At 46.2% G+C, this 21,993-nt stretch overlaps 1 protein-coding gene and 1 long non-coding RNA gene across 8 annotated transcripts in view; one reads left to right on the top strand and one right to left on the bottom strand.

The window, feature by feature from the left end:
- The window catches only part of LOC119975414 (transcription factor Dp-2-like), a 225,226-nt gene that overhangs the window by 93,125 nt on the left and 110,108 nt on the right, over window positions 1–21,993 (top strand). The window contains exon 1 of one of the 7 annotated variants that reach the window (XM_038815037.1): window positions 19,486–19,507. The exons of 5 other annotated variants lie outside the window; for them this stretch is intronic. Coding sequence is in view for 1 of the 2 variants with exons in the window: in XM_038815033.1 (XP_038670961.1) it covers window positions 19,563–19,608 (46 nt within the window). In the remaining variant the exon portion in view is untranslated. Of the gene's footprint in view, window positions 1–19,485; window positions 19,508–19,547; window positions 19,609–21,993 lie in introns of those variants that run through there. One more of the 7 variants, XM_038815033.1, reaches the window with a different exon arrangement.
- On the bottom strand, window positions 18,408–20,094 carry LOC119975415. Its single transcript, XR_005462760.1, has 2 exons — window positions 19,954–20,094; window positions 18,408–18,717 (listed from the first exon to the last, which is right to left on the bottom strand). It is a non-coding gene; the product is annotated as an uncharacterized LOC119975415 (long non-coding RNA).

Here is a 21,993-nt window from a genome sequence, read left to right as displayed (position 1 = left end):
TGGCTTATGATGGAAATCCTTGCAATGAGGCTTGGCTACAGTTCTGCAAAATACTGTGCACACCCTTTCCTTCCACTTCAGCTTCTATGGGGCACCAAAGAGAGTTCAAGTACTTCTCGATTGCTAACTACCAGTACAGCATATCTGTCAGAATCTTTGATTAACGCCGAGTTTGAGATATTACTGTTGTGATGTTACTTGTGGTGGGGTGTGGCCCAGACAGGATGTTTTATATAGTTTCTATATCAGGAAGACTGTTCTGGGGCAGAATTGGTACATTGAAGAGTGTCGGTGAGAAGTGTGACCCGGAGAAGGCGCTTCTCCACTTTCTGTATCGGTGAGCAATGCACACTTAAATCCACAAATGGAGTGAATTAATTTAACTTCATTATTGCTGCTGAATGACAGATGGAAAATTTGTAGGTGCACAAACATTTCAGGATAAGTTATATTTCTATTTATGTAGCACCTTTCCACCTTGAAATGTCTTGGCATCAAACATACTTAATTTAATTTGAAGTGAAATGAGGGTTATTATAAAAGCAAGCAAGCCAAGAATCATTATTTATTTACCAGCAGTGTCTTGCAATGAGACAGATCACAATGGAAAATGTTCATGACAAATAAGCAAAGAATAAGCGAGAGTTAGTTTGAAATGTGGCGTAAAAGACTGTTTCACAATGGCTGTTTGTAGGAGAGGAGATTGTTTTGAGCATAGTGCCATGGAGAGATCAGCAGTTACTTTCACACAGCTACTTATGATTCTTTTCATTACTGCCATAGATACATAGATACATAGAACATACAGTACAGAAGGAGGCCATTCGGCCCATCGACTCTGCACCGACCCACTTAAGCCCTCACTTCCACCCTATCCCCGTAACCCAATAACCCCATCTTTTTTGGACACTAAGGGCAATTTTAGCACAGCCAATCCACCTAACCAGCACGTCTTTGGACTGTGGGAGGAAACCGGAGCACCCGGTGGAAACCCATGCAGACACGGGGAGAACGTGCAGACTCCACATAGACAATGACCCAGCAGGGAATTGAACCTGGGACTGTGGCGCTGTGAAGCCACAGTGCTATCCACTTGTGCTACGGTACTGCAATGTGTCTTGCTTGATGAGAAGACTATTATCAAATACCTAAACTCTTAGGGCGCGATTCTCCGCAAATGTGGCGAGTCGTAAAAGGCTGCGATTCTCCGCAAATGTGGCGAGTCGTAAAGGCTGCCATGAAACTGGCTGTGTTTCACGGCAGCCTCCGCGCCCCCTCCCAGGACCGATTCTCCCCCCCCGGGCGGGGTTAGCAGCAGGGCCCCGTGAAGCACGGCATCGCGGGCTTAGCGACCGTCGCTAAGTCCGCGCGCCAAGCATCACGCCGGCTGACGCGCACGATGACATCGGCCGCGCATGCGCGGGTTAGACGGCTCCAACCCGCGCATGCGCGGATGATGTCATCACGCAGACGCGTCAAACCCGCGCATTCGCGGGCCGTCATGCCCCTCAGCCGCCCTGCGGACTGATCCTGCGGAGCAGCGGAATAACAAATAGTGCGCGGGTATCGGACCCGCTGCCCGCGATCGGTGCCCACCGATTGCAGGCCCATGCCACCCTTGGCACGGCCGTGGTGCGGCCGTGTCAATCGGTGCCATGGTTGTCAGGGACAGCACTTTGCGGCCGTTTTCACGAACGGTGAGAGCAGGTGTGATCGCGTTCGTGAAAACAGCCGTAAAGGCCTGGGAACTCGGCCCTTCGGCCTGGGGAGAATCGCTGTTCGCCGTAAAAAACGCCGAGCTACGATTCATGTCGTGGGGGGATAGCAGGAGGGCGTGAAAATTGTCGGGAAGGCCCTCCCGCTATTCTCCGACCCATCGTGGGCACATTTTATGTGTGAACCGTGGTGCCTTCATTTATTTGTAGATTTCCAGAAGTTATTTGATAACATGCCTCTTCAAAGGTTATTGCAAAAAATAAAAGCTCATGGTGTTAGGGGCAATGGCATTGTATAATTGGCGTGGATAGAAGATTGACTAGCCAACAGAAATGTTGGCATAAATAGGTCTTTACTGGTTGGCAGGATGTGACTAGTGGTGTGCCATAGGTTTCAGTGTTGCAGCCTCAACTTTTTTACAATTTAAATCAATGACTTGGGTGAAGGGACCAAAGGTAAGGTTGCAAAATTTGTTGACAACACAGAGATAGGTAGAAAAGTAAATTGTGAAGAGGACATAAGGGGGCTACAAAGAGATATAGATTGGTTAAGTGAATGGGCAAAGACCTGGCAAATGGAGTGTAATGCGTGAAAATGTTAAATTGTCCATTTTGGCAGGAAGAATAAAAATGGTGAGAGATTTCTGAGCGCTGAGATTCAGGGGGATCTGGGCATCCTAGTGTGCGTGAATTGTAAAAGGCTAGTTTACAGGCACAGCAAGTAATTAGGAAAGCTAAGGAATATTATAATTTATTGTGAGGGGAATTGATTACAAAAGTAGGGAAGTCATGCTTCAGTTGTACAGGACACTAATGAGATCGTATCTAGAGTACTGTGTACCGTATTGGTCTCCCTATTTATGGAAAGATGTCAATGCATTAGGAGCAATTCAGAGAAGGTTTACTAGACGAATACCAGAAATGAGTGGGTTGTCTTATGAGGAAAGGTTGGAGCGAGGAACTGACCTCCAGTCCCCCCCCAAATCCTGATGAGGCACAAGTTAAGTTTGAGGTGGGATATTCTCCTCTTGCCTGGATGTGTACAGGTCCAACAACAATCCCGTAACTCAATACCATTCAGGACATGCAACCCACGTATTGGCACATTAAACATCCATTCCCTTCATCAACATCGCACAGTTGCAGTAGTGTTTCCCATCCACAATATTTCCTATAGTAACTTGCGAAGGCTCCGTCCATAGCACCTTCTCTGCCCAGCCTGTGCTACCTGGAAGAACCAAGGCAGCAGATGAATGGGAACACCACCATCTGTCCATTCCACTCCCAAGTCCTGACATGGAACTATATCACCGTTCCTTCACTGTCACTGGGTCACAATCCTGGAACAGCCTCCCCAGCAGCACTGTGGGAGTGCCCACATCAGATGGGCTGCAGCGGCTCAAGAACCCGGCTCATCATCACTTTTCTAGGAATTGGAATGGGCAATAAATGTTGGCTTGGTTGGTGATACTCACATCTCAAGAATAAATAATCAGAAAACCTCTCGACCCGTCTTGCAAGTGACTCAACTGGTGAATTCAACTGGATTAGGTAGGCATGAGGAACTTTTCACAACTCAATGATAATCCTCTTTGATTCCGCTCATATTTGACCAAGACGGGTAGCACGGTGGCATAGTGGTTAGCACTGCAGTCTCACGGCGCCAAGATCCCAGGTGCGATCCCGGCTCTGGGTCACTGTCCCTGTGGAGTTGCACATTCTCCCCATGTTTGCGTGGGTTTCGCGTCCACAACCCAAAGATGTGCAAGGTACGTGGATTGAACACGCTAAATTGCCCCTTTAGTGGGAAAAATGAATTGGGTACTCTAAATTTATATTTTAAAAATATTTGACCAAGACAATGATTTCCACCATTTCTCTGGATCTGTTCCATTTGAACTCCCTTCGCCCCCTTTTCTGTCCATTCTCTACTTTTTGCATTTTTACATTATCTAATTACTTCGCCAACAGCATCATCAGTGTTAATGTATGGGCAGGACATTCCAGTCCCATCCACCGCCGGGGCCGGCAAATCTCCTGCGGTGGGTCCTGCCACGACTGGGCCGGAAACTCCAGCCTACGAGTGTACTTGGAAGCATGACCAAGGCATTAATTTCCACGTGCTGCTGTCCACCCATACCCCCTCACAACTATATTTCCTCTTGTGTCCAGCCCCGTAAAAAACAGAACCGTCTCCTAATCCACTTACAATCGCACTTTCAGAATCTCAGTTGTCGAGCCCATGGTTCTCCGTTCACCTTGACATGTTTGCAACCACCAATCTGCTGTACCACATGGTCTCATTCTTCTTTTAATGCCCTTCTCGCCCTTAGGTCCATTATTTAGTCTTACTCTGATTCTTTCCCCTGCTATGACTCTTGCCTTGCTCTGTGTGGGATTAATAATGTGAAAAATAACACGTCTACCAGGTTGACATCTCAGAAAATGTGTTGGTACTTGTAAGTACCATCTTGCCAGGCAGCAAAGTATTCCAATTAATTCACTAGCAGTTCTATTTTTGAGTGTTCTATTGATGCATGCAAGGGGAATAACGCTCAATTTAATTTCCCAGGCTCCCATTTTGAGAAAAGCGTTTTCAAGAGAGATCACTGGAAACCATTGATAGGGTTGAGATAAAAGCAAAATACTGCAGATGACGGGAATTCAGGGGCAAAATAAACAGAAAATGCTGGACAAACTCAGCAGGTCTGGCGGCATCTGTGGAACAGGCGGAATCTTATCAGAATTTGGCAAAGTGTCAGGCTCAGACAGAAAACTGGCGTCTAACTCTCCAATTGCACATTCCAGTTGTCTCTCCAAATCTTGAGCCTCTGAGACCAAAAAGGATGTATGGGGGCCGTCACTCTAGTGTGGCGGGGCCTCTTAGGTCCCTGGCAGTGCCAACCTGTGCCAGGGAACTGCCCGGGCATGTTCCTCTACCCCCCCTCCCCACTCCCTTTCCCTCGGGGGCTGCACGTACCTCTGCCCCCCCCCCCCCCCCGGTGAAATCCCCTCAACTGCCTCTCGTATGGCCAAAGGCCACGACAGCGAGGTTTGAATATCTAATGAGGGGAGATCGTGCGGAGGGGGGAGTCAACGATACTTAAATGAATGCAAAACAATTAAAATGAGGTTCACGCCCTTTGTGGGGGTGAATCTCGTGACTTTGCCTGTGAGGATCGGGGAAAATCGGTAAACACAATCTCAAAGGATTCTAGTGAAATTTTCAGCCCACGCCGAGCGCGGGCTCAAGGTGTCACCCAACTTTTTGGATCGAAATGGTCCTTCAACAGGGGTGAAATGTATTAGTTCTAACTGACCTTTTATTAATTTTACTTATGGTTACTGACGATTCTCTTTAAAACCCTGATTCAGGGTAGCAAGAGGTGAATTGTCGTCAACAGCCCTGCCTTTCCATTTAACACCACAATTTTATTTTTTTTAAATCACACTGTACAACTTCTCCACTGCTCAACTATGCTGAATTTTAGATTCTGCAATCTGCAACATTTTTTCCAGCTACCCTATTTTAATGTTTTTCAACCTTGTTCAATGTATCAGCCTATTGATAATATTAAAATTAAATAAATTAAAAACATCTATCTTCCTTACTACATATATGTGTATGCTGTTCAAGTATTAGTGAAAATTAAAATGTTTCAACCAGCCATGAATTCTTAATCATAACCATACATGGCAAATTAAAAACAGACATTTTATACTCTTCTGATTATTTTCCAAGATTATTTCTATTCAACACACACACTCCAATTTCAATAGCAAGAACCATAGCATAAAGTGCACACTGCTGTAACAGATTTCTACCCATCACCATGTATTGCATGTCACAATTTGGGTGTCATTTTTATAGTGTCATTCAGTAGCTCATATTTCATATATCCCTCCAAAAAGATTTTTACCCACTCCAGTACTTAAGCGGTCCTAATCAAAATCACAAATGAATATCCCGTGTAACTGTAAGAAGTCTTACTACACCAGGTTAAAGTCCAACAGGTTTGTTTTGAATCACTAGCTTTCGGAGCACTGCTCCTTCCTCAGGTGCCGCCAGACCTGTTGAGTTTTGACAGCATTTTATGTTTTATTAAACATAAACAAATTTATGTTTAATTTGCCATGTATGGTTATGATTAAGAATTCATGGCTGGTTGAAACATTTTAATTTTCACTAATACTTGAACAGCATACACATATGTGTAGTAAGGAAGATAGATGTTTTTAATTTATTTAATTTTAATATCGATAGGCTGATACATTGAATAATGTTGAAAAACATTAAAATAGGGTAGCTGGAAAAAATTTTGCAGTTTGCAGAATCTAAAATTCTCGTAGCCCCCGTGTCTGCAGGGGTCTCACCCCCACAACCCAAAGATGTGCTGGTTTGGCCAAAGGTGGATTGGCCATGCTAAATTGTCCCTCAATTGGAAAAGAAAAATAATTGGCTACTCTAAATGAAAAAAAAACTTCTGCGTAACTTGAATCACGTTTACCCACCCTATTTCGGTGTCTCGTCAGCTCCATTTCCTTCAACCACCTATCCAGACTATTCATCTTAAAATGTGAACGTAGTTTCTGTCTCAGACTGAATGTTGGGAGTGAATTCCATCTCCCCGTGAGTCTATATAGAGAATTTTCTCCTGACCTCTGTTCAAAATCGTTGTGTTTTAATATAAGGGTGAAAACTGCTTGCAGCGCCGAGAAACACATGGCTATAAAATGGCACTCGCGCTAGATAGGGGGCCTCGGCGGGGAACGCGCGGCTGAGGCCACACATAGTCCCGTTTTGTGAGCAGTTTTGGGCCCCGTATCTAAGGAAGGATGTGCCCATTGCGGTAGATCCCGCAGCAAGCTGCTTTTCAGGTGCAACCTGGCTGTACAATCTCGGCCGTGGTCACATTTTGGGCCTTGGGGAGTTTCTCTGGTTTAGATGCTCCTTTCTGTTTTAAAGTTGTCCTGAGCATGAGGATAAATTCAACACTATTCAACATTCCAAGCATGGAAACATTGTGGTGAGTGACATTCTTAAAAGAACACCCAAAGGAAGTGTTTTAAAGCTGGCACACACTGGCTCCCAAAAATGTTTTTCCTTACCTCAACCAAGGTACAACCTGCGGCAGTGCCCAGAACAGGATGGGTGAGCCTGTCTCAAGGCTCCAGAAATAATGCCTTTGGCCTTCCCAATGTTTACTTGCATCCTGCCTGAGTGGGCTTTCTGAAGATGATGTCAGCATATAGATGAGAAAGAAGATGTCCTTTTTGGGGTGAGAGTGTAGGGGTGGGAAATAAGCCATTGTTAAAGGTATTCTGGCTACAATTCGATAGGTAAAAGTGGAACAAAGCAAAGGCAATTCCACCAAGCTACACAACAGTGGGGTGGATTTACAAGAAGACACTTTGATGAATTAAGTCAAAGACTGCAAAAAGATTAAGGATATAGGCTATATCGTTACAGATTACAGAGAGTGCTGTTTGTGTCCTTTCATTTGCCTTTTCAATACTGTGATTATGGGGACAATCCCAAGTTTGAAGGGATTCAAGAGTTGCAAGAGATGAGCCTAGATCTGGGAGGTGAAAACTCATGCATAACCTTAGAGAGGAGAGTGTGTTTTGCAACAGGATAGTACTTACTGAGGATAGAGAGATTGAGGGTGTTTTTTTAAAGAAAATGAAGGGAGAAACTGTAAAAGAGATGAGGAACAAAGAGACCTCTATGTACATAAGTCTTTGAAGGTGGCAGGGCATGTTGAGAGAGCAGTTAATAAAGCATGCCGTATCTATTAATATGGGCATTGAGTACAAGAGTAAGGAGGTCAAGTTGAACTTGTTTAAGTCACTAGTTAGGCCTCATCTGAAGTACTGCATCCAGAATGGAGGAGATTCACAAGAATGATTCCAGCGATACACAACTGTAGCTATGAGGATAAATTTGAGAGGTTGGGTCTGTTTTTCTTGGAGAGAAGAAGGCTGAAAAGAGACTTGATTGAGGTATTCAACATCCTGAAGGGGTATGGACAGGGTAAATACTGAGAAACTGTTCCCTCTCAAGAATACATCAAGAACTAGAGGGTGTAGATCCAAAATAATGGGCAAAAGGAGTAGAGGTGATGTGAGGAAAAATGTCTTCACCCGGAGGGTGGTTGGAGTCTAGCACGAACTTCCTGAGAGGTTGGCAGAGGCAGGTTCGATCGAGGTAGTCAGAAGGGAATTGGATTGCTATCTGTAAAGAAAGACTCTGCAAGGTGACAAGGATAAGGCAGGAGAATGGGACGGGATAGAATGCACTTTCAGAGAACCAGTGCAAACTTGATGGGCTGAATGGCCTCCTTTTGCACTGTCAGGATTCTGTGATTCTGAGAAGGACTTGCATTTATATCACACCTTTTACAATCGGAGGATGTTCCAAAGTGCTTCTCGGCCAATTGAAATGCGTTTGAAGTAGAGTCACTGTTGTGATGTAGAAAACAATCTGCACATGACAAAATTCAACAAACCGTAATCTGATAACGATCACATAATGTTTTGTGATGTTGATTGAGGGATAAATATTGGACAGGACACTGGAGATATCTCCCCTGCTCTATCTACTTTGAAGTAATGCTCCGGGATCTCCTACGTTCCCAGAGAAGCTAGGCTTTGGTTCAAACATCTCACCTGAAAGATGACACTTCCGACAGTGCAGCACTCTCTCCGTGTTGGACTGGGCATATCAACCTAGATTTTGGTGCCTGGAGAGTGGAACCTGAATCCAAAAACTTCCTGAATGCGAGGCAAGAGTGTCATCCACTGAACCACAGCTGACACCCAGGGAGAGAGAGTGATGATGAATGGGAGGAGATGGCCATTGAGGATAGGGAGCCATTTACAATGTCAGTTTGGAGCAGGAGAAGAAATGAAGTTGAGCAGTCAGGAGTTTGCTGGTCGTTGGAATAGGGATGAAGGGTGCAAGCGCTCCGTCTCATTGTTGAAATGAGATGGAGAGGTGGGGAGGAGGGGGGGGGGAGAGAAACTATATAGAAAGAAAGTGAGGTTCTCAATAGCTTTTCATGGATAAACACGGACATGGCTGAATGGCCGAAATGTTTGTACTTTTTATCTTATCCTACAGAACCGCATTGTGTCATCTTAGATTGAGCGCTAATCTCCGGAAGTGAAATTTAAACCCACAATCCTGAGTCATGGACAAGATTAGCATAACTCAGCATCTTCTCAACAAACGAGGGACTTTGCGGGGGGTGGGGAAATACATGTGTGCCATTTTGTAATAAAACAAATATTGACTGCGGTTTACAGATTACATTTAAAGGTTATGCTTTTATTTTGAATGAAAAATTCACCCATTTTCTTATACATGGTCCTATATAACACGCTATAAATAAATACACATTTCACAATAGCGGCAGAAACATGAGGGCTGTACATGGCTGTGCTGTTTTATATATTTTAGGGTCAGGGGATCTCGGTGAAAGGTGAATCAACTCGTGTGAGGAGTAAGGAAGGTATATCAAAAGTCTAAAGCAGCAACAACGTCTTCTAGTAGTGTGCAGAATGCTACGGACTGTCAACCTGGCAGGTTGCCCTAGGATTGGTACACACGAGGGGCTACTTTCAGCTGCATCTGATGCTCTTGTTTGGCCCTTGTTCCGCACTGTAACCAATCACTCTTTGTTGATGTACCATTTGTCAATGTACTCTGTCGATTATTCTTTTTTGTCTACTATGTACATACTGTGTACGTTCCCTTGGCCACAGAAAAATACCTTTCACAGTACTTCGGTACATGTGACAATAAAAATCAATCAATCAATCAATCCTATACACAAAGGGCTTCACTTGGGGCTGGCGGAAGCAACTGAGTGAAATGGTCCAAAATATGCTGACCATCTGCTGGAAGGAGGTGATTTGTCACAGGTGAAGCAGTTGGCCCAACCTTCTGGTGCTGTAAATGGCATGTTTTGAAGATCCTTCAGGAGGTTTCTGCTGTGGTACAGCATAGAAGGCCAGGTTTGGATCATTTTGCAGTTCAGGCTTCTTTGAACTGCTGTGCCAAGCTGAAAGCAGGCAGCATCTGGCATACTCATCCTTATGTTGATCAGTTCTTCCATCAATGAAACAGGCAGACTGTTACACCCGTTCATGTTGGCATACATTTTGGAAAGGAGAGTGAAGAATTTATTTCTGCCAAAGTGTTCAAAGTCTGTATTTGTCCAGATAAAGGAATATGTCTTTCGTATCTGTGCTGCGATATCCTCGGCAAAGGCTTTTTCCTCCCAGTTAACCAACTGGGTTTCTGGCCTGAGGTTTGGCTGAATTCTTTGGTAGGCTGGAGGAGAGGCTTGGTAACACATAGCAGAATATGGAGGATGAAATATGGTAGAAAAGGATTTAGATCTTTTTAAGATCTTTTTATCTTATCTTGCAGAACCTCATTGTGTCATCTTAGATTGAACGCTAATCTCCGGAAGTGAAATTTAAACCCACAATCCTGAGTCATGGACAAGGATAGCATAACTCAGCATCTTCTCAACAAACGAGGAACTTTGCGGGGGAATAAACATGAATCTTGACTGTAACTGGCCAAAATCCCTTCCAATATCCAACAGTAGTGTTAGAGCTAGGGTGAATGTGCTGGTGCATAATACTTGAATGATTGGAGGGCATCCTTGGAGGAATTTGATTTGATCTAGGTGGATTGGAAGCCACTATGTTGTAAGGCCAATTTAGGAGGGTATAGCTCTGTGGGCTTTACAAGCACTGGGGACCCTTGCCCCATCTATACTTGAGGGTAGATGTGGCTGACTTAAAGGATTCTGGGAGAGACCACTTTCAGTATGTAGTGGAATAGCCTTAACAGCTCATGAGTCTGTTCAGGGAGTCAGATTTTATAGAACTCAAATCAGAACCCAATGATGTGATGGTGGTGAGCTGCCTTCTTCAACCACGGCAGTCCAGGCGGTGCAGGTGCACAAATAATGGTGTTTGGAAGGCATGGCGGCGCAGTGGTTAGCACTGCTTCCTCATAGCGCCAGGGTCCCGGGTTTAATTCCAACCTTGGGTCACCTGTCTGTGTTGAGTTTGCACGTTCTCTCTGTGTCTGTGTGGGTTTCCTCCGGGTGCTCCGGTTTCCCCCCACAGTCCAAAGACGTGTAGGTTAGGTGGATTGGCCACACTAAATTTCCCCTTAGTGTCCAAACGTTAAGTGGGGCGTGGGCTTATGTAGGGTGCACTTTCAGATAGTCGGTGCAGACTCGATTGGTCGAATGGCCTCCTTCTGCACTGTCGGGACTCTATGGATTCTTTAACTGCAGAATTTTGAGCCAGTGCCAGTGAAGGAACTGTCAAGTCAGGATGTTGTGTGGCTTGGAGGGGGACTTGCAGGTGGTGGTATTCCTGTGCATCTGCTACCCTTTTCCTTGTAGGTGGTAGAGGTCATGGGTTTCGAAGGTGCTGTGGAAGGAGCCTTAGTGAGTTGCTGCAGCGCATCTTGTAGATGGTACACACGGATGTTGCTGCTGGTGGAGGAAGTGAATGTTGAATGTAGCGGGGCGGGGTGCCAATTAAGCAGGTTGATTTGTCCTGGATGGTGTCAAGCTTTCTTTTTAAGGTTTCTGACAATTCATTAAATACAAACACACATCTCTCTGATAGGATATCACTTACAAATCTCTAATAAAAATATTTTTAACCGGTCAAATGGATACACTGGTCAAACTGATAGGATATCAGAGCAGCCAGCGCTGTGGAACCTACTGGAGTTTGCCTCCTTTACTGTCAATATCACTCCCACAGTCCTGGACACGGCTTCAAAAAAGGTGGTCCAGTAGCCGACAGATTTGGGGCAGGCCCAGAACATGTGAGTGTGGTTAGCCTGGCCTCCCTGGCACCGTTCACATTTGTCTTCCACCTCCGGGAAGAACCCGTTCGTGCACGTTCTGGTCAAGTGCACCCCATGCATAACCTTTAGCTGGGTTAGGGTCAGCCCTGCGCATGAGGAGGTGGAGTTTGCTCTACATAGCGCTTCGATGCAGTCTCCCCCCCTATCTCTATACCCAGCTTCTCCTCCCATCTTCCTCCTGTCTCATCCAGCGGGCTCCTTACCTTTAGCAGTTGTCCGTACATGGCGCCATTACTCGCCCAATGCTAGCAGTCTGTCCAGCGGGGTGTGGTCGGGTAGCTGGGGGAACGTTGGGGTCTCCTCGCAGAGGAGGTTCCTCAGTTGCAGGTATTGAGTTTGTTCCCTTTCAAGATCTGGAGCTTTTCTGTTAGTTCCCTCAGGGTCGCTACTATCCCGTCTACGTACAGTTCCCCTAATGTCAGAACCCCTTGGTCCTGTCCCCAAGTTTTAAAAGGTGGTGTCTATTGTTGCCAGGGTTAATTTATGGTTTTTGCAGATGGGGGCCATAGTGGTGCCTGAGCTGGTTCCAAGTCCTTAGCATGGCCACCATCACCGGGTTTCTCGAGTACTTGGCTGGGGGAAATGGGATTGGGGTCGTGCTGATACTCTGAAGGATGTCCCCATACAGGAGGTCTTCTCCATTGGTACCCATTCCGCCTCCGGCTCTTTCATCACCCTCGCACCCTTTCTGCGTTAGCTGGCAGTGGTAGAATAGGAGGTACGGCAGAGCCAATCCCCCCACATTCCTCCTTCTTTGCAAGACACTTTTACGGATCCTGAGATTTTGTTTCTGCCCACACAGACGCCAGAATTAATTGAACTACCTTGGTGAAGAAGGCCTTGGGGATGAAGATTGGGAGGGCTCTGAATTGGAAGAGAAATCTTGGCAGCATGTTCATTTTGATTGTCTGCACTCATCTCACTAGGGAGAGTGGGAGCGAGTCCCAGCTCCGCAGCTCTGATTCTTCCCTCTGGGGGTTCACAGAGAGGATTTCGCTCTTGCTCAGGTTGAGTTTGCAACCTGAGAAGGCTCCAAGACTCCAGAGGAGACCAAAATAGATCATCCAATCGGCACTTTTGGCTGAAGGTGGTTACAAATGCTTCGGCCTTGTCTTTTGCACTGATGTGCTGGACTTCCCTATCATTGAGAATGGCGACGTTTATTGAGCCTCCTCCTCCAGTTGGTTACTTAATTGTCCACCACCAATCATGCCTGGGTGTGGCAGGACTGCAGATCTTAGATCCGACATGTCAGTCGTGGGATCGCTTAGCTGTTTGGCATGCAAGTAGTCTTCTTGTAGTTTCACCAGGCTGACACCTTGTTTTTAGGCATACCTGGTGCTGCTCCTGGTATGTCCTCTTGCAAACTCGTTTGAACCAAGGTTGATCCCCCAGCTTGATAGTAATGGCAAAGTGAGGGATATTCCAGGTGATGAGATTACAGATTGCGGTTGAGTGCAATTTTGCTGCTGCTGATGGCCCACAGCGCCTCATGGATATTCAGTTTTGTGTTTCTAGATTGGTTCGAAATCAATCCATATAGCACAGTGGTGTAGCAACACAATATGATGGAGCATATTCTCAATGTGAAGACGGGACCTCCTCTCCACAAGGGTTGTGTGGTGATCACCTCTACCGATACTGTCATGGACAGATGCATCTGGCACAGGTAGACTGGTGAGGATGAGATGAAGTAGGTTTTCCCCTCTTGTTGGTTCCCTCACCACCTGCTGCAGTCCAGTCCCAGTTTACCAGTTAGGTCCTTTAGGACATGGCCACCTTGGTCAGTAGTGATACTGCTAAGCAACTATTGGTAATGGACATTGAAGTCCACCACCCAGAGTTTATTCTATTGCCCTTCCCACCCTCAGTGCCTCTTCCAATTTGTCTTCAAAGTGGAAGATACTGACTCATCAGTGGGCAGCAAGGAAGGGGGGAGGTGGTAATCAGCAGGAACGTTTCCTTGTCCATGTTTGACCTGATGTCACGTGACATCATGGGGTCCAAATTCGATGACTCGCAGGGCAGCTCTTTCTTGACTGTGCTGCTCCGCCACCTCTGATGGGTCTGTTCTGTGGGCGAGGTAGGGCGTACCCAGCCAGATGGACTTAGAGCTTGGATTAGTACTTGGAACTATGATGTTGTTGCCATTACAGAGGCCTGGTTGAGGGAAGGACAGGATTGGCAGCTAAACGTTCCAGGATTTAGATGTTTCAGACTGGATAGAGGGGGATGTAAAAAGGGTGGACGAGTTGCGCTACTGGTTAGGGAGAATATCACAGCTGTACTGCGGGAGGACACCATAGAGGGCAGCGAGGCTATATGGGTAGAGATCAGGAATAAGAAGGGTGCAGTCACAATGTTGGGGGTTTATTACAGGCCACCCAACAGCCAGCGGGAGATAGAGGAGCGGATAGATAGATAGATTTTGGAAAGGAGTAATAGCAACAGGGTTGTTGTGATGGGAGACTTTAACTTCCCCAATATTGACTGGGACTCACTTAGTGCCAGGGGTTTGGAAGGGGCAGAGTTTGTAAGGATCATCCAGGAGGGCTTCTCAAAAGAATATGTAGATAGTCCAACTAGGGAAGGGGCTATACTGGATCTGATATTGGGGAATTTACATAGAATTTACAGTGCAGAGGAGGCCATTCGGCCCATCGAGTCTGCACCGGCTCTTGGAAAGAGCACCCTACCCCCTACCCACGGTCAACACCTCCACCCTATCCCCATAACTCAGTAACCCCACCCAACACTAAGGGCAATTTTGGACACTAAGGGCAATTTATCATGGCCAATCCACCTAACCTGCACATCTTTGGACTGTGGGAGGAAACCGGAGCGCCCGGAGGAAACCCACGCACACACGGGGAGGATGTGCAGACTCCGCACAGACAGTGACCCAAGCCAGAATCGAACCTGGGACCCTGGCGCTGTGAAGTGATTGTGCTATCCACAATGCTACCGTGCTGCCCTGCCAGGTGATAGAAGTTTCAGTAGGGGAGCATTTTGGGAACAGTGACCACAATTCAGTAAGTTTTAAAGTGCTGGTGGACAAGGATAAGAGTGGTCCTAGGGTGAATTTGCTAAATTGGGGGAAGGCTAATTCTAACAATATTAAGCAGAAACCGGAGAACCTAGATTGGGGGGCAGATGTTTGAGATGAAATCAACATCTGACATGTGGAGGCTTTCAAATGTGAGTTGAAAGGAATTCAGGACCGGCATGTTCCTGTGCGGAAGAAGGATAAATATGGCAAATTTCGGGAACCTTGGATAACGAGTGATATTGTAGGCCTCGTCAAAAAGAAAAAGGAGGCATTTGTCAGGGCTAGAAGGCTGGGAACAGGCGAAGCCTGTGTGGAATATAAGGAAAGTAGGAAGGAACTTAAGCAAGGAGTCAGGAGGGCTAAAAGGGTTCATGAAAAATCATTGGCAAATAGGGTTAAGGAAAATCCCAAGGCTTTTTACGCGTACATAAAAAGCAAGAGGGTAGCTGGGAAAGGGTTGGCCCACTGAAGGACAGGCAAGGGAATCTATGTGTAGAGCCAGAGGAAATGGGCAAGATACTAAATGAATATTCACCAAAGAGAAGGAATTAGTGGATGTTAAGTCTGGAGAAGGGTGTGTAGCTAGCCTGGGTCATATTGAGATCCAAAAAGACGAGGTGTTGGGCGTCTTGAAAAATATGAATGTAGATAAGTCCCCAGGGCCTGATGGGATCTACACCAGAATACTGAAGGAGGCTAGAGAGGAAATTGCTGAGGCCTTGACAGAAATCTTTGGATCCTCACTGTCTTCAGGTGATGCCCCAGAGGACTGGAGAATAGCCAATGTTGTTCCTTTGTTTAAGAAGGGTAGCAAGGATAATCCAGGGAATACAGGCTGGTGAGCCTTACGTCAGTGGTAGGGAAGTTACTTATCGAAGAGAATTCTTCGAGACAGGATCTACTCCCATTTGGAAGCAAATGGACGTATTAGTGAGAGGCAGCACGGTTTTGTGAAGGGGAGGTCGTGTCTTACTAACTTGATAGAGTTTTTCGAGGAGGTCACAAAGATGATTAATGCAGGTAGGGCAGTGGATGTTGTCTATATGGACTTCAGTAAGGCCTTTGACAAGGTCCCTCATGGCAGACTGGTACAAAAGGTGAAGTCACACAGGATCAGGGGTGAGCTGGCAAGATGGATACAGAACTGGATAGGTCATAGAAGGCAGAGAGTAGCAATGGAAGGGTGCTTTTCTGATTTGGGAGCTGTGACTAGTGGTGTTCCGCAGGGATCAATGCTGGGACCTTTGCTGTTCGTAGTATATATAAATGATGGTCTGATTAGTAAGTTTGCAGACGTCACAAAGGTAGGTGGAATTGCGGATAGCGATGAGGACTGTCAGAGGATACAGCAGGATTTAGATCATTTGGAGACTTGGGCGGAGAGATGGCAGATGGAGTTTAATACGGACAAATGTGAGGTAATGCATTTTGGAAGGTCTAATGCAGGTAGGGAATATACAGTGAATGGTAGAACCCTCAAGAGTATTGACAGTCAGAGAGATCTAGGTGTACAGGTTCACAGGTCACTGAAAAGGGCAACACAGAGGGAGAAGTTAGTCAAGAAGGCATATGGCATGCTTGCCTTCATTGGCCGGGGCATTGTGTATAAAAATTGGCAAGTCATGTTGCAGCCATATAGAACCTTAGTTCGGCCACACTTGGAGTCCAGTGTTCAATTCTGGTCGCCAGAAGGATGTGGAGGCTTTCGAGAGGGTGCAGAAGAGATTTACCAGGATGTTGCCTGGTATGGAGGGCATTAGCTATGAGGAGAGGTTGAATAAACCCAATTTGATTTCACTGGAACGACGGAAATTGAGAGGCACCCCGATAAAGGTCTACAAAATTATGAGGGGCATAGACAGAGTGGATAGTCAGAGGTTTTTTCCCATGGTAGAGGGATCAATTGCTAGGGGGCATAGGTTTAAGATGCGAGGGGCAAGGTTTAGCGGAGATGTACGAGGCAAGTTTTTTACAGAGGGTAGTGGGTGCCTGGAACTCGCTACCGGAGGAGGTGGTGGAAGCAGGGACGATAGTGACGTTTAAGGGGCATCTTGAAAAATACATGAATAGGATGGGAATAGAGGGATACGGACCCTGGAAGTGCAGAAGATTTAGTTTAGACGGGCAGCATGGTCGGCACAGGCTTGGAGGGCCGAAGGGCCTGTTCCTGTGCTGTACTTTTCTTTGTTGTTTGTTCTTTGTTTGGGTGGTGGTGCCTGGGACTCTGTAAGGTATGATTCTGTGAGTATTACTATGTTGAGCCTGTGGGACAGCTCGCCTTATTATGGCACAATCCTCTGGATTTTAGTGAGGAGGACTCTGTAAGAGTCGATAGGGCTGGGTGTGCTATTGCATTTCCAGTGCCCAGATCAATAGTTGGTGGCCCATCCGGTTTTGTTTCATTTTTTTTAATGCTTCGTATTTATTTTGATACAACTGAGTGGCTTGCAAGGCCTTTTCAGAGTGCAGTTAAGAGACTGCCCCATCGCTGTGGGTTTGGAGTCACATGTAGGCCAGACATGAGTGAACCGGATGGTTTTTTTTTGACAAGCATCAATGATCATTAATACCGAGACTGGCTTTTAATTCCAGATTTATTGATTAAATTTCTCCAGCTGCTGTAGACTTAAAGTCATGTCCCCAGAACATTAGCCTGGGCCTCTGGTTCACTAGTCCAGTGGCAATACCGTGTGTGAGGGAATGAGAGCTTTCCCTCTCCGCCAACGATAAGCCACCTGGCCACAGCTAGAAGCATGGATCTCTGACCTCTAGGAATTCAGGCTGGAGGAGTAGAATACTGTGGCAGTGGGATAGGACCTAGGAATTCAGGCTGGAGGAGTAGAGTACCGTGGCAGTGGGATAGGACTCTTGCAAAAAACCGCATGTGCACATTATGACCTCGGGTACACCAAAGATGGTGTGCGGGATTCTCGGAACCCGCGTTGGGTCGGAGAATCGGCGTGTGGGGGCCGAATTATGCGAAGCCGGTCTGCTGATTCTCTGGCGACCGTAGAATCGACGCAGGCGCGGCTCCGGTCAGAGCATCCCCCCGGCGCTTCTCCCCGCACGATGTGCCGAGTGCCGGCCGAGTTGCGCCAGCGTCATTCTGCTGTGGTCCTACCCGGCGGGACCTTGGCGTTCACGTTGCGGGGCGCGGCCTGGTGGGGGTGAGGGGTATCCGACCTGTTGGGGGGGGGGGGGGGGGTCACGGTGGCCTGGCCCGCAATCGGGGCCTACCAATCAGCGGACGGGCTTATCCCGGTGGGAGGCCTATGTACCTCCGTGCCAGGCCCCTGTAGCTGTCCGCCATGTTACGTTGGGGCCGGCGCAGAGAAGGCAACCCACGCGCATGTGTGAACTCGCGCCGGCCGTGGCGCGGACCAGCGGCGCCCGTCCTGATGCCCGTACCGGCAACTGGAGCAGCGTGAGGCTCTGCAGTGCCCTGCTGGCCCCTGTGCGATGCAGGATCGCTGATCCCAGGGGCCTGTTGACACCGTCGTAAAACGCTCCGGCGTTTACGATGGCGTCAACACTTAGCCTCAGGATCGGAGAATCCCACCCTGTTTTCTTCATCAAGTAATTGAATCTCTGACATTTAAGAACATTATTTTAATGTCTGGCATATTGGTGGTTCATACGACCTATTGTGGTTGGTCCAGTTTGGGCGGGTTCACTGGAATGTCAGGTTACAAGTTTCTACCGGGGATATAAAAAAAATGAGTTATACAAATCATTCCATGATCTGCAGGCCTCTGCATCAACTTTCAACGCCTTTATTCTTCACATTTTAATTTTTGAGACCACGGGCTAAGTCTTAAAATTCCTACTTCCCATTTTCATTGTGCCCAAGAAATTGCCCTTGCTCAATTAATATTTACTGAGAATCTGCTGCCTTATTTGATTTTTGATATTGTTTAGTCATTCCGAGCCTTCACTATTTAGTCCATCTGCTCTCTCCCTCCAGTGTGGCTGCTTGGGGTGGTTGAGGTGGGTGGAGAGGTCAGCAGGCTGCTGACTTCCAACCTTGCACCGTTACGTTGCCACTGCAAAACAAGACAAGTGGTTTATCAGAACAGTATTTTGTATCGTTACATATTCACCCATTCAGATTTCCTGCACCAGTGTGATTTAAAAAAAAAATGTAATCCGTTTGACTGTTTAACCTGTGTGTGTGTGTGCACCTAAATAGGTTTAAACACACGAGCAGATTAAAAAGTTCTCTTCTTTTTTATCAACTTCCTTTCTGCAGATGGAAAGACAGCAAATGTGGGTTTTTGGCATCAAACATGTCATTTGCAGTTCTGTCATTTGTTTGGGTGAAAGTAAGTGTTGTAGCAGTCCATTTTATGGGCAATGGAATGTTTACTTCCTGAATGATCTTTTTTAGTTTAAAAAAGAAAAGAAAGTCCAGGATATAAGCCTGATTACCTGTTTCCAATTTGAACACACAGACAGATACATACAAGAGGTGCCCTGTACTGCTGAGCATCCTGTGTGCTGGGCAGACTCAAGTAGCTGCTGTGAGAATCACTGATGTTCCTCTTTATTTTTTTTTTCCCTTCCTAGCTGTTAGCCATTGATGGACAGCGACAGTGGTGCGGTCAAACGTGGGATTTCAAAATGAAGAGCTGATGGGTGCACAGTGTGTCTTGGAAGTGTGTGTGTGTGTGTGGGAGGAGGTGGGGGCAGGGGAGGGTGCAGTTGGCATCCTGTAGTTGATTGGTACAGTCTGCTGGAGTCTCAAGTTTCCATTGAATGCTAACAAAGACTGTTGAGTGTTCTGTTGGTACTGCAGTGAGAGAGAGAGAGAGAGAGCATGCTTTCTGAGTCCAGGTAAAAGAGAGAGCTTCTATAATTTATCATTACTACAGCCGCCTTCGGATAAACAATGCCTGCACCCCTTTCTGTATGTTATCCTCAGCGAGCCTGGAGTGGTAGGTAGCTTATTGCCCCAGTTGCAAACCATACTGGAAGTTTCAGCTCAGCCAAGTGCATGGTGTGGTGAGGGGGAGGGGCAAAATTAAAGCCTAGCTTATAGCAGACATTATTTAAAAAGAGTGGAAATTATTTCCATCAGCTCACCGTGGTGCCTTGCTGATAACCTGCCTGTGACTGTACATAATTAAATGTTAATTTTAAGAACATGTGCAGAACATGGTGGTGGTTCTGTAAAGAAAGGTGCCCTGAGTAAAGTACAAGTTTCAGTTTCTACGCATGGTGTGTTTCTTTTTTTTTAAAAGGAAAAAAAAAATCAAGTACATTCTCTAAAAGTGCCAGACCTGTATATTCCTAGATTATCTTGCTGCTGTGATGTTTTTCTTTTGTTGCTTGAAATCAACGCAGTGGAGTAGTAGTTGGGGGGTCAGCTGTATTCTAATGAAGTTGAGCCATTGTTTGTTCATAAAGGAGCTGATGCATTCTGCTGCCTTATGGTTTATTATCAGGCAGTGTCTGTGTGTGTGTGTGGGCAGCACCATTTGGTATCTGCCACTTGGGCTTTACATTGGCCAATATAATACTTCTGCTTCTTTCCTCTGTTTCTCTCTCCCCCCCCCCCCCCCCCTCTCTCTCTCTCTCTCTCTCTCTCCACCTCCCACCTGACATATTTTGAATTGCTTGAATCTGTGACTAGTGTAATTAAAAGTAGTGTCAATGATCTGATCATGCAAGAGACGACTGCTATCTTTGGTCAGTTTGTGCAGGAGCACTTTTCCACACTTTTTTGGGGTGCGTTGCATTAAGACAATATCTTAATTGCGATGCTGGGCATCCATTACACAGCTTCATTATATTTCGAAATAAGTTATGTTAACTGCCTGAACTTGCAGAAATCTGTGTGTGTCAGTTAATTCCTCTCTCTTCGCCATTCCACCCCCTACGCCTTTGACTTTTTTAAAAACACGCCTTTCACCTTATTTTGTTTGTACCTTCCCTTCCCCGACGGTGTGGTGAACTCATGAATTCCCAAGCTTGTGTCAGTGCTGGACTCTGTCCAGCTATAAGGAAGTGCGTGGGAACAGCCAGAATTAGCGCACCTCCGCTCATCTCACTCAACTCTTACCCCCTGTGGGGAGGTTCCTCGATCAGGAACACACTGAATAGAAAAAGTACAGGCACAGGCACGGTGCACCAACATTCTTTGTGTTAGGTCCTCCTAACCAGTGATTTAGATGACGTCAGAACAGATGTGATTTATCTTTGGTGAGAGAGAAATCCTATTTTTGTAGTTTTCGGTGTTTAATTTAAATTTTCCCTTTTCTCCTCACGACTACGCACTTTGACGTTTTTAATCTGTCGAAATGGGCTGCAGTACCGCCGTTTTCCCAAGAGCCGCCTCCTCCATTGGGGGGGAGGCGAAGGGGGAAAAAAATCAAGACTGAAGTCTTGCTTCTGCTTGCTGTGCAGTGACCCCTGCTGGAAAGTGGATGGTGGGTGAGGCAGCGGGCAGGGTCTGCTGCGATGCCTCCACAGCCAAATAGCCTGCTGCGACACCATTTAAACCCGTGTGAGAACAAATGGCAACTTGGGCAAGGCGCTGAGGTGAGCTGCGGGCGCATGTGGACAATAACGGTGAATTGAAAAAAATTCTTAACAAAGTGGTGACCCCGTCCTTCGAAATAGAGAGACTGTAGATTATATATGATTCTTGACCATGATAATTCTTGACAATTTTGTTGATGCTGTACTATTTTTAGAGAAAATCTGGGACATCCTGTAAACTATCAACCATTGCCAGTAAGAGACAAAAACATTTGATAGTCAAAAGATGTGGTATACATCCATCTCAGAACCTATTCGACCGAAATGGTAGCAAATCATCCTTGACCCATGGGGATTGCCCAAGAGAGACGATATATATTATGAATGAATGGGTAAAAAAATACATGGGTAGCAGTCAATTATCTTATTACTGTCTTTAGTGCCTTGCTGTTTGTAAATTGGCTGCTGAATTTGTCTACAGAACAGCAAAGTGTGCACAGGGCAACGTAATTCAGTGTGTATACCACATCTTTTGACTATCAAATGTTTTTGTCTCTTACTGGCAATGGTTGATAGTTTACAGTGGAAGTGGTTTGGGGTGTCCCGTGCAATACAAATTTCAATTCTTTCCATTAATTAGGTTTAGTTCTTATGGTTTGCATGGCCATCTCTTTATTGGAAAGTGTGGCCTTCCAGTCCTGCTCAGGTAACTGAAATGCCTTGAGGAAAGAAGGCTTCAGGAAATCCAATGCCTGCCACATGTTAATTGTAGGTAAGGAGCTAATAAATTTTAAATTTTACAAGTTGCAGACATTAGGCAGAGCAGGCAGCAGTCTCAA

The sequence above is a fragment of the Scyliorhinus canicula genome, chromosome 13, assembly GCF_902713615.1.
Source record: "Scyliorhinus canicula chromosome 13, sScyCan1.1, whole genome shotgun sequence".
Lineage (NCBI taxonomy): Eukaryota > Metazoa > Chordata > Chondrichthyes > Carcharhiniformes > Scyliorhinidae > Scyliorhinus > Scyliorhinus canicula.
Note: the sequence above shows the minus strand (reverse complement) of the source record. Positions and strands in the feature narration are given on the sequence as shown.